This window comes from Neophocaena asiaeorientalis, unplaced genomic scaffold (genome assembly GCF_003031525.2).
Source record: "Neophocaena asiaeorientalis asiaeorientalis breed wild unplaced genomic scaffold, Neophocaena_asiaeorientalis_V1.1 scaffold7, whole genome shotgun sequence".
Taxonomy (NCBI): domain Eukaryota; kingdom Metazoa; phylum Chordata; class Mammalia; order Artiodactyla; family Phocoenidae; genus Neophocaena; species Neophocaena asiaeorientalis.
Genome location: NW_020185337.1, coordinates 13475729 through 13489295, shown reverse-complemented (window position 1 = coordinate 13489295; position 13567 = coordinate 13475729). Strand labels below are relative to the sequence as shown.

Here is a 13567-nt window from a genome sequence, read left to right as displayed (position 1 = left end):
AGATTGAATAATTGGTCTTTCACTCTATAGAGACCAAATGCTTTAGTTACTTGTCATTTTTTAATATTTTAAATCCAGATCAGAGACAATCCCTCGTTAATAATCTCTTTTGGGACATCCCTGGAAATTTTCCCTTGTTTAATTTTTAAACTTTACTCCTATTTCCTTATCTCCCTTCTTAGCCCCTCAAGAAAGTCATGTTATTTTGTTTTAGATAACATTTATTAAATTTAGAAGAACCAACATAGCCAAAATAATGTCTTGTTACCCACAAGCCAGGTGTACATTTCCATTTTTCATAACTTTTTATGTTCTTTTGTTGGAATTCTTCATATAAGAACGTTTCTCACTAAAATATTTCCAAGCTGTTTTATTTATTTTGTTAATATTGTAAAAGGTATCCTTTCTTCCTTTATATTTTAAATAAAAAACAGTATAAAAGCTATTATGTTCTATATGCTCATTTCATGACAAACATTTTAATTTATTTTATTATTATTATTATTTTTTTTTTTTGCGGTACGTGGGCCTCTCACTTTTGTGGCCTCTCCCGTTGTGGAGCACAGGCTCCGGATGCGCAGGCTCAGCAGCCATGGCTCACGGGCCCAGCTGCTCTGCGGCATGTGGGATCTTCCTCGACCGGGGCACGAACCCATGTCCCCTACATCGGCAGGCGGACTCTCAACCACTGCACCACCAGGGAAGCCCTATTTTATTATTTTTTCAAAAATTGTTTGATTCGTTCTTTTGTGTTTTCCAGGTATAAAATTTTAGAAGAATAATATTTCCAAGTATAAGTGTATTTCTTCTGCTCCCACGTCCACAATTCACGGAATTCAGCACCAGCATGACCTGTCCACACTGAAAGAACTGAGTCATCCATTGAAGAAACAAAAGAAAATATAGAAACAATGAAATGAAATGAGCAGGATGCACGATTTCCCAGTTGCAGAAAATAAATCAACAGGAGGCTGGCCAAGAAGGAGCAATTAGGATGAGAGAGAAAGGAGAGGAAACTCATTAGTACTTGGAATTGGATGGAACACTTCTTGGTTTTTTCCACCTTTTCAGTCTCCTCACCTAGAAGAGATGAAGTGTGTTATCTAGATGGCAAAATTGGAAACTATAAATTGGACAGACTAGACTCAGCTCTTCTCGATTCTTGGGAATAAACATACAACAGGCAGCAGAACTTCCTCTCTGTTCTTCCCATTCCATGACCTCAACCTCTGGGTCTAGCATTACCTGTTTCTGAGGAGGTGAGTCTCCTTATTCCTGGGTTGGGAGACCAAATTTGCTCTCAAACTAAGATATCTTCCAATGGAAACTTTACAAAACTATTGATGACATTTTGGCCTCCATTTTTGAATCCTTTGTCTTATATACCAATTTAGTTAGAATCCAGGCAGGAAAGAAGTATAATTTGATTGGGCTTCTCAGAGACCTGCACAAGAACTTAAGGTCCCTGAGGGCAGAGATCCTATCTTTTTAGTATTCTCTCTCTAGTGTACAGTGGTTAAGAGTGAGAATTCTGGACTCACACTAAATTGGTTTCACAATCTGGCTACACTATTTACAAGCTCTATTATGTGTGATAAACATCTTCAATAAAACTCATTTTCACTGTGAGAAAGTAATAATAATGGTACCTACTTAAAAGTGTGCCTGCAAGAATTAACCTGGATAAGCTATGATAAAATTTAGACAATGAGCATTACATGCTAAGCACTCAATAAAAGTTGGCGATTGTTATTATGACACATAGGGGGTAAAAAATAAATATGACCTTAAATGAATGTAATCTATCAAAAACAAAAATGGACTAGTTAGGAAATTTGAACACTGGAATCCAGATTTGTGCAAGTACAAACATAATCTTCCAAAAAAGAAATTTCTCTAACAGAAAAGAGAAGACTTTTGTGAAAATCAGGCCACACAAGTTGTTCATGCATTATGTAAATACACTAACAAACAATCTGAATTTATCCTAGAAATTCTAGGAGAGCTGATTATTAGGAAATCTATAAATATAAAGTACTTAAGAATGTGTTTTAACTAGATTATATAAATTGAACAAGATATTTTATATATGTGTATGTATATATATATATGCTATCTATCCATCCATATCTTCTCTTGGGTACCCTCTGACCCATCTGTGAGGTTGACCAGATTCCCAGAGGGGCTCCAGAATATCTGCCTATGGGGTTATCCCAGGGCCCCATGCCTGGGCATCAGATCCATGTGAGTGGACTGGCAAGTATACCACTCCTGCTGACTGGCATGATGTGAATCAAGCAAGACTGGACTGTCAGAATTGTACAGGCACATTGATTTTGTGTGACTCTCACTTGCATGGGATACAGGACAAATTCAAAGCTTTTGGCTACCCATAGTTCAGCACCGGTCCTTGGGTTTGAGCATTGAGCAGGCATTGGCTCTTGTACATCTGCGTTATGAGCATGGTGCTGTCTCCAGTCTACAGCACCCAAGAGTGGTAAGGATGGCAGTAGTCATTCTTTGCCCTGTGAACCAGTCATCACTTGTATCTAGGGTGGTCACTCACCCATTCTGAAAATGTCTGTCAGCCCTTCTCGGGTGGCTGCTCCTATCTCTTCCTGGGACTTTGAGACAATTGCTCTACAATGTCATCAGGTCCTTCTTACATATTTCCTCTTTTGCTTCTAATTGATGTAATGTTGTGCTCTCCTTGGTTGGTCTTAAGCTGTGCCAAGGCAGGGCAGTCATTCCTTGAATGAATATGATGGCTCATCCCACTCCTTCCATGGCCCCTCTTATTGGTGGCAATGAGTAGATGACAGGAATGTAATCCACATGGAAAGAAATCACATTCTAGAAATGCAGTGATAACATTCTAAACTTCTCAAGAGAGGACATGTTTGGAAGATGTGTTGTTCTATATGCTATAAATATCCTAAAGGTAAATTGAGCATGACCAGAAATATAATTATCATTTACTTTTACCTGCACACTTTGGGTAAGACTTACATTTCTGGTCATCATCAATAAAGCACAGTCACAACTTTTGAGAATCTAGTGTTTATGGTTGGCAGGATATATGCTGCTGCATCATAAGTAATGATGTAACCAGAATTAATTAAATGGTATTAGGGAACTATAGAGCCAAGAAGATCTATCTTATTTGAATACAAACAGATTCTGGAGAACCACTGCTTTGTGATTAATAACAGGTACTACCTCTTTCTTGGAAAAGCATATGAGAAATTAGTTAAAAATTATGCACTTGGCAATAAAGAACAGGAAGCGATGATTCTTGGACATGAACAAGAATAGACTGCGCCTTTTTAACTGTATCAAGAATCTTCACAAGCTCTGATTGGACAATAAATGTGTAATTTCCTCTTCTCTACCTATTATTCTAAATCATCATTGACAAATCACTATGCCCTGCATGGATCCATGAATTTTGTAATGCACTTTGGAGTTCTGCAAAAGTATATTTGCTTGGGGTTCCACACACCATAGGAGTGACCTTGAATGACAATATACCAGGAAGTCAAGTAAAAAGATATGATATAACTATTTCAAATAATATGAAAAGATATTCTAAAAAATTTAACATATTTGTTAAAAACATAGTAAAGATTAAATTTAGATTATTTCCTTAACAAAACCTGTTAAGGAAACATTTTTCCATCTCAGAGCTATCACCATAAGTATTGACAAAAACTTTGGGATTAGACAATCTGCATTTGAGTCCAGTTTCTATCACTTACTGGCTTTTGGTTCCTGTAAATACTTACTATTAAAGTCTAAGTTTTTTTATCAGTAAAATTAAGTAGGGCAATCTTACCTATGTCATAGGATTGTTGTGACAGTTAAGTAAAATATTGCTTGCAATATACTTAGCAAAATGCCTGGAACATAGCAAGAAGGGGATGGTGGGGTAGTCCAAGAGAGAGGGGATATATCTATATATCTATATATCTATATATACATATAGCTGATTCACTTCACTGTACAGCAGAAACTAACACAACATTGTAAAGCAATTATACTCCAATAAAAAGAAAAAAACACCATCACCCAAGCTGAGAAACAACTTTACAAACAGTGGATAAGGAAACAATTCATAAGGAAAACCACATGATGTCGGTGTGTCAAATTCTGAGTAGGCTGAGAGATGCATAGGCTTGAATGGGAAAACTAAATATTGTAAAGATAGACCTCTCTCCTATTCATTTTATATATTTATGGAATTCTATTTAAATACCAAATTCTTTTAATTTAATATAATTACCCGATTTTCATATGAAATAGTATATAGGCTATAAAATCTTAATGGATCTTGAAAAATGCAATGATTAAGGGCTTGGTCTATCAAATATGTAATTATATTATGCTCTAATAATTAAAACTGGGAAGTGTTCACATAAGAATCAACTGAGAGATAATAAAACTGAAGAGCTTAGAAATAAAATTTTTAGCTTATGGAGATGTAGGTATATATAGATATATAGATAGATATGAAGCTAGCATCCCAAAATAATAAAAATATAGACTACTCAATCTACGACTGTGGAAGAATGAAGTGGACAAAATAAAATTGTAATATCACTTCTCTGCATTATCCGGTAACTTCCAGATGTCTCAAAGACTAAATAATAAAATAAGTAGTTATTTATAGTATATAAACTCATGATTGTGTACAAAGAGTGGAACTATAACAAAAGAGATCAACACATTGAAAACCTTACATTTTTGTGTTAAAAACATTACAAACAAAATTTTAAAAAGCAGTCCTTTCCCTAATGCATACTGCCAGGAACATAGTATGAGCTCAGTAATAACACAAGTGTTCAGTCTTAGGGGGACATTTTAGTTAGCTATGGCACATCCATAAAATGGAGATTTTTTTAGCAGCCACTGAAATTATCTTTTAAATAGCTTTTGATTATTTTGAAAATAATTATTCTAAGAAACATCTTAAGAGATATAAAATATACAATATGATTTGTATGATATTTGTATGATATGATTATATCAGAAATAAAAAATAATAAAAAGGAATAAATCAAAATTTGACAGCAATTATCTTGAGATGATTTAAGTATTTCATCTTTGTACTTTTCTGCATTTACAGGACAGAATTTTTAAAAAGGCAAAATAGTCAAAGTATATGCTGACTTTATAAACCAGCAACCGGACTCTAATGAAGACAAGAAAATTGGGAAGGAAGTTATTTTTATTCAAATGGATAATAGGTAAGAACTCTCTCATTTTAGAATTTTTTTTAGTTTAAATAACTACTGGACTTTCAAATACACTTTTCCCCTGGTATATTAGAGAGAATGAAGGAAAGTTAATGTTGAAAATATAGTTGGCAGTACCCTACTGGTGAGAATTAAACCAATAAATCATGTGAGACTCTGTGGGTAATCATGTAACTATCAACAATAGAGCATATAGTATTGTATTAAACTTTAAACCTACTTTTACTTTTTGGGTCAAGGTTGAGATATCAGGAAATGAAGTGTAGGGTATAAGCAGCATAAGAGCATTTTTTTTTCAAGTTAGGGTAAGGGAATATCCGTGGAGAAACACATGTAATGCGGTGGAGAGTTGCGGAGAATGATGATACTGAAGTTGTCATTAAATTTAGCCAAGTCCTTGATGTGAGAAATTTCAATTCATTGTTGATGACACAGATTGCAGAAGCATATGGAAGCAATTAGAGGAAGGTAAATGGAGACTGTGGGTACAAGCTGCATGTTTGTGGAGCTTGACTAGATAAAAGGAATAATACGGGATGAGATCTAAAAGAGGCAATGAAGACTTGGGTATCTTCTTTCAGAGCAGAGGAAATATGAGCATGAAAGAAAACCAAAGGAGAAGACAAAATTGATGATTCCCTGGTCGGGGTGGGGAATATATGAGTAAGAGCAGTGTCTCGTTATGAGCCAGTAGCAGGTTCTGTAGCAGGGGGCTGAGGGTTTAGATTTCTAGATAAGAAGAGCATTCCTCTTCCGCTAAGATTAGTGGGAAGGAAGCTCTAATAGATGTAAAAATTTATCAGAAGACAGGCAGCTAGGGTGAGGGGAGCAGTGTAGTATGTGAAGGCAAGGAGCATTTGATCAACTGAGGCTGGCTCTCCATGAATTAGATGTATGACTTGAGGCCGTGCCTAATGTTTGCTGGACTTATCAAACTTGTTGAGTCTGTTTCTCCTCAGATCAATGGGGATATTATGCATTCCATATAATTTTCCATATGATTTGGAAACATTCTGTAAAATATGAGAAATCCCTTAAAAAGGTGTAATTCATCCTTACAGTAAATAGAGTAATTTTATCATGAAATGAGGTGGGTGAGGGCTAGATGAAGGCAGATAAAGATTAAGAATTTTTGAAGAAATTCGTTGTAAATTTTAATGCAGCGCTCATGGCCTAAGAGAATGGAAGAGCTGGTAGCCCTGACAGAAGCTTGTTAACTTCCTCTGACAATCCTCCAACAATCTTGCTTTCTGAATATGATGCTTTTGATGAGTGCCTAACATGTTTGAGCTTAAAAACTCTTCTTACACACTATCTTCATTTAGCAATGAGGATGATGTTTATTAGACTTCTCATTTAAAAACCTCTCTGAGGCTTCTCCCATGGTGGCCTTTTAGACTTACAGTGCTGGGCACTATGGAAATATCTTAGAATCCAGATGAACAGTGGGTCCGTGGGAACAGAGAGATTCTCACGCCCAAAAATCTCCATAAAACATCTACAGCATTGTCTCAGGTTGCTTGGAGAAACTGCATTCATATTCATAATGTATTGCATAATTATGAGATCCTGATTTTCATATTTCCCAGTGTGCCTTTTCAGCTCTGCTGTATTACCAAGTTAAAGGAGACAACACAACTTTACAAAATTAGACTGTTCTGTTTTCTGTGTCACTTTTTGACATTACTCTATTTTAATTTGTTCATCATTGATCCCAGTAAAGACAAACTGTCATTGTAACCATTGCCCAGCATGCAATACATTAGTCTTATTGCCTCTATAGCAGCTGTTCATGTGTCTCTTTCTCTGTCATTCAATGATGATGTGTCCTTTTCTATATGCAATGCCAGAAAATCTGGGAGAGCTCACAGCACAACACCTCCATATGAACTGGATTAAGTAGAGGAAAATCTTATTGTATATCATCATTTTATTTCTATTCCTTAGTACAGAAATGAAGGCACTTCATTATATGTGCTGAATAAATAAAGGATGAATATTATACTTTTTACTAACTTTGTAATTTTTGCCTTTCATCTAAACTCTTTAGATCTCAGTTTCCTCATATAGAAATTGAGAATGATAGAAACTGCCTTACCTGTCTCTGTAAAAATCAAATGAGCAAACTTTGTATCTCCAACAAAGAGTTGAAAGGTTTTTACAAACCTGGGCAATATTTACAGTAGTTCCTTAAATCTCAGATTAATGCACACGATAGCTTCAAATGTCATCTTCATTATTTTAAAAAATATTATTTTGTTGAGAAAATTTTGTTTGTATGACTCTACATATCCGCAGGGATCTCTGGAGAGAGCCATGGAGTGTATTAGGATCTTAGTTTAGGATGTGATAGGCAACCCTGTGCCCAAGCTTAGATAAGAAGAGGGCACAAAAAAACCAATGATGCAGCCAACAGTAGGTTGTTAAAAGTGGGGTGCAAGATCTCAGACTCTCTTTTTCCCAAGATTTGTCTGTAATGGTCAGATGTGCTGCTCAAACTTCCTTCTAGGGGGCAGCAGTGCCCTGGAATTTTGCCAATATCCTTGTCTCTTTAAATCTTAGTTCAGTGACTCAGATCTTCAAAGAAGCAAAGTCAAAGGAAATAAATGTGCTAATTATGTTATCACATACTGATATTAGGAAAAGGTAATAGTCTACCAAAGTTGTTAGAAGGAAGTGTTGTTGAGGGCATTAATACAGAAAACATCATAAAATGTACAGTTAAGAGACATATATTACAAAAGACTTTGTTCAAAGGAGAGAAGCCATCATTTCACTATTGAATATATAGTTTATTTTTACTATCACATTTAATGTATACTTTATTGCTATTAAAATTAAAACTACTAAAGATAAATGTATATTTAGAGAATGAAAATTTGAGATATGGGTGTTTAAGTATGTGAGAATTAAGATCTTGTGAACAAAAAAATTTTCCCAAGAAATGTAAATAATAATTTTTGGAGGAAATGCAAAGAGACCTGACTTGGGCTTCTTGAATTTGCTTTGATTTGTTAGAAACATATATTGAATTGATGATTTTTATTTTACAAAACAACTCAAAGTACTGAGCAGAAATCACTTCACAGCTTTTGATACCTGCACTAGTCCTCTACTAGTTGAGACAGTAGGCCATAGTAAATCTTGACACCAAATTATACATGAATTGCTTTTCTTATCTCACTTGGCCATAGTCAATTTCAGTTCTAATTATAGGGGGCTTATTAAAATGTATGGAAACTCTTCTTTTACAGTTTTGTATAATGACCCCTTTTATCATGATCTGCTAGACCTTGGTACCGAACTCTAGGGATAAGGGTTGGTTGGATACTGTGGGCATGATGACTCAGATGACTCTGCTCATCCAGCAGGAGAAAGATGGTGGCTCCAATTAGTCTCTACTAAAAATTAACCCATAATGTCTTTCCTTTCTTTATACCATCATTAGTTGAGTGGAATGAGGAGCACCCTCACTTTACCTCTTGTTTTCAATTGTCTTCTCTTCATGATAATTTGTCCTGAATTTTTATTTAATGATACTTCAGAATTAGGATGAGGGTGAGGAGAAGAAAAAAATATTGTTTGCCCAGGGCTCTGAACTGTTCTGAACTAAGCTCATTTATTATAACATTAGAGGAGGACCCTGCTTGGTTGTCATTATTTTGTAGAATATATGGTACTGACATTTTCCCTTTCTCCAAGGGAGATAATTAGACCAAATGGGAAAAATTCTTCTGTGAGTTATATATGTCTTAATTTTTTTCACCAAGTTCTCTTACTCATCACTTTTAATTGCCAAATCTTAGAGCTATGAAAAAAATATATTGCCAGTAATCTTATAATGAGATCTGATTATTTATGTAGAACATATTCACTCTTTAACAGCTTTCCTTATTTAACATTTGGTGAAAGTACATAATTATTACTGGAGGAATTTAATATTCTTCAAACATGCTGTTCTTTTTTTAGTGTTTCCTTGTCGCTTATAAAAAAATATTTTATATGCTATTGATTCAATGGGGGTGACACTTTTAAGATGAATTCATAAATGCCTGTAGAGGATCAACCATTACACATGCAAAGCGAAATTCTGTCACACTGACATTAATGATGGCTACTATAATCACTGGCTCCTCTTTTATTAGGATTTTTGTTAATTAATGCAAAGTCTACTATTGGCCTTATAAAAGTGCTCATCTGTTTTCCTTTAATTTCAAATAGATTAAAAGTAAGATTTGGTGTTAATTAAAAACTTAGGATTTATGAGGATTTTAATTGCAAACATTTCAGTGGTGAACATGTAGATGACTCTTAGTTCTGTTTGCTAATAAACATGGTATTGAACAATGACAAGACAAAAGAATAAATCATTCGCAGAGAAGTACACTATCATTGGCTGTATTGTCCATGTGTATTGAATCCTGTCTAGCCAGGGGCAGATAAGAGAGGTTCAACAGCTCAGCATTTCCTTGGGGGTTTTAAACTTTTACCTGACGTCTGGAAATTTTACTTTTACTTTGAAAATGTGGATGGGTTTAAACTTAAAGAAAAATCATCAGGTTTAATGAGTTTAATGGAAATACTCTGACATCATAGTCTGTAAATATGATTTCATCTGTCTATCTTTAAGTTGAATTTAGGTTGTATAGTGTAACTGATGTCCAAAAGGTCCCTACAAATTTCCCATTTTATTATTTATTATCTTAACCAGAGCCTGTTGCAATAAAAGGGCCATCTTCTGTGGTGACCTGTAGCACAGGTATTTTGCAGTTAGCATCTTTGCATGTTCTCGTCTGGCATGAGTCAGGTTTAGCCTTGTCACACTGGGCTTTTAAGGGGAGCTCTAGCTTTGCAGCCCAGGCTACATGTGACAAGATTAAATTGGCACACTTTACTGTATAGCTCTTGTGTTCCTGGCAGTGCTAGCCTGGCTGATGCCTCTGAGAGAAGGCTCAGCTGTCACTCAGTGACCCATTAACACTACTGTTCGATCATGCAGTGTCATTTTTCTCATTCTCATGGAGATAATGCTCCCTGGAGATCTCCAGTACCTGCAGGAATGAAAGAGAACAGCAGAGACAGGCTAACTATCAAAGAAGGAGCAAACAACACAGCAAGACCATGAATTCCAAAAGCAGAATTTTAAATTGAGTGAAAAGATGAAGCCCATTTATGACGTCTGGGTTGGGAAGTTGGGAGGAGGATGGAGTTTTAATAGATATAATAACTTTTTAACAAGCTATTTTCTTCTTCCTGCCTGAATACTATAAGAGGTATCCATGATAATACTTATAACTAGGTTAGAGAAGGCAGCTGCTTTGAACATGTCATAGGGATTTGAGTGAGAATTTATAAACAGGGATTTTTGTGTTTTATTTGTTTATTTACAAACAGGTGGAGGATATAAAACAAAGCATCCATTAAGGTGAATTGCTTAATAGTCTAAATAGAACAGAATCCCTGTTTATGGATGGCTTATCGGGGTACAAAATCACAAAAGCACAAAAGAGGAAAATGGTATGTGATCTTTGTAACGCTAGGCATTAAGACTTCTTTTGTCCTATGATTAAACCAACTGCTTAAGCAAACTCTGTTGCTCTTCAGTCCAAACTGCATGTTCTTTAGTGCGTCACTTTATAAGAAGTTATGCTTTCTAATGTTTACTATATAAGGAAATATTATAAGAACATGCTTCTTGATTTCCCAGACTAAGACTGGTTCTGTTTAGATTGATATAAAAACAAGAAACAAAGCCATATGAATCTTGATATTTTCTAAGGAGACCTGTTGAAGACGTGATAGGAATAGACCAACACCCCTCCAAAAAATTAGAAAATAGGGATAAAATTGAACAGGATTCAGGATTACAATAAAGGGCAAGGAAAAGTGCCATGTAAAAACTTGTTAGTAGCTACTTTAACCCTGATTGCTTCCTGGACATCCATAGAACATCCATTCCATTTACGCTTAGATCATTTCAACCCTGATTTCAATTTTCGCACACCAGGCAAAGCTTGTTATTGGGTTTAGACTTTTAATCTCAGGTAGGGATTTGTGTACTGTCACGTGTCCTCCCTCACCACCAATCAGGAGACACAGGTGCTAGAATCCATAGTGTAAATGTGCGTACTCTTCCGGTGCCCCAACTTTTTAAAAAAAGTGTGTGTGTGTTTTTTTTAACTTATGTAAACTACAAATAATTTGCATCTTTATTTTTACTTTAAAATAAACATGGTGTATTGTGGAGTAGGATAAAATATTCATATATATTTTAATGATTTTCAAAAAGACTTTAAAGAAATATTGGTAAGAACATCTTTGGCTTAACCTGTCAGAGCTCTTGTGTGCCTTAAGGATTGTGTTTTCTCCTCTTTTCCATTGAATACAACGTTCAGGAAGCATTACTTTAGCGTATAGCAGGGAAAAGGGACCGAGATTATGATGTTTTAGCAATGATGATGGCATTAGTTAGGAACAGAGTGTAGTTCAGCCAAGTCTCCCAGGGCAAGAAACAACCTTTATTCTTAATTTTACAGTTGGAAGGCACTGTAAAAATCAGCTGATCCAGGCTGCGGCCTGCGGCCTCACGCAGCATGGCGTGGCCTCTGCCACTGGCGCACGGTCATTGTGGTGCAGCGTGTGTTTGGGGGGTGGAGGGTCCACTGGAGACTGGGACTCAGGTGACCTTGGCAGATGGAGACTCACGGCCTCCCTGGCTGCGCTCCTTGAGGAAGATGCTGGCTGTTGCTGTCTCTAGCGTGCTGTCTGTTGTCACCCAGAAGCCCGCTAACAGGGTGCTTGTGGCATCCTGTAACTATTCATATGATGCTACATTTGAGATTAAGAAATGTGATCTTTATCGGTTGGAAGAGGGTCCCCCTGTCACCGCAGTGCTCACCCGGGAGGATGGACTCAAATACTACAGGGTGATGCAGAACGTTTGTCGAATGGAATTGAAGGCGGATCAGTTGTAAAAACAGAAATTTATTCGTGGTTTCTGTCACTTGTGTGATGGTCAGGAAGCTTGTGTGGGTCTTGGGGCTGGGCTAAATCCCACGGATCATGTTATTGCATCCTGTCAGGCTCACGGCTCATGTGTACTCGTGGACTTTCTGTCCCATCAATTCTAGCAGAGCTGACAGGTCGAAGAGGTGGCTGTGCTGAAGGAGAAGGGGGGTCAATGCATATGTATTCCAATAACTTCTATGGAGGCAATGGCATTGTCGGCGCTCAGGGACCGCTGGGAGCTGGTATTGCTCTGGCCTGTAAATATAAGGGAAACAACGAGGTGTGTTAGACTCTACATTGGAATGGTGCCGCTAATCAGGGTCAGATATCTGAAGTTTATAATATGGCAGCTGTGTAGAATTTACCTTGTATTTTCATCTGAGAGAATAACCGCTATGGAATGGGAACATCTGTTGAGAGAGCAGCAGCCAACACTGATTACTGCAAGAGAGGCAATTTCATCCCTGGCCTAAAGGTAGATGGAATGGAGGTTCTATGTGTTTGGGAGGCAACTAAGGTTGCAGCTGACTATTGTAGATCTGGAAAGGGGCCCATACTGATGGAGCTGCTGACATACCATTATCATGGACACAGTATGAGTCACCCTGGAATCAGTTATCGTACACAAGAAGAAGTTCAGCATTTAAGAAGTAATAGCCATCCTATCATGCTTCTCAAAGATAAAATGGTAAACAACAAACTTGCCAGTATTGAAGAATAGAAGGAAATTGATGTTGAAGTGGGGAAAGAAATTGATGCTGCTGCTCAGTTTGCTATAACCGATCCTGAACCACCTTTGGAAGAATTAAGCCGTCACATCTACAGTACTAATCTACCTTTTGAAATTCGTGGTGCAAATCAGTGGATCAGGTTTAAGTCAGTCAGTTAAAAGGAGAATATATTCATGGTCAACTTTAAGAAACTGTGTATGCAATTTTGTTAAGGAGGAATAAAACCCGTAATACAAAAGTCTTTTAAACTTTTATTAAGAGGAATTGAGATAATTAAGAGATAATGGAAAGACATAAATGAGATCACAGAAAGATATACATTCAGTTGAGATATTACATTCAATTGTACATTATTGCATTAAAAGATACTATACAGTTAATCATTTAGTATTGTTAAAAGATAAACTGAGGCACATTAAAATTTTCAAGAGTTGATTTTGAGCATACATCAGCTAGAATCAGGTAGTCCAAACAAAAGGTGGAGTATTCTACCAACAGGAGCTGGGGGAGAGGTTTTTAGAGAGAAGCAGAACAAGGAAATGATTTGATAGGTGATAGCTTAAGGAGTTGCCT

The 13567-nt window shown here is 36.4% G+C and overlaps 1 protein-coding gene across 1 annotated transcript; it reads left to right on the top strand.

Annotated features, from left to right (window-relative positions):
- Positions 1–11989: 11989 nt before the first annotated feature.
- On the top strand, positions 11990–13152 carry PDHA2 (pyruvate dehydrogenase E1 subunit alpha 2). The gene is given in 2 exon segments (XM_024736200.1): positions 11990–12350; positions 12353–13152. Coding segments are annotated over 2 exon segments (1161 nt in total).
- Positions 13153–13567: the final 415 nt, after the last annotated feature.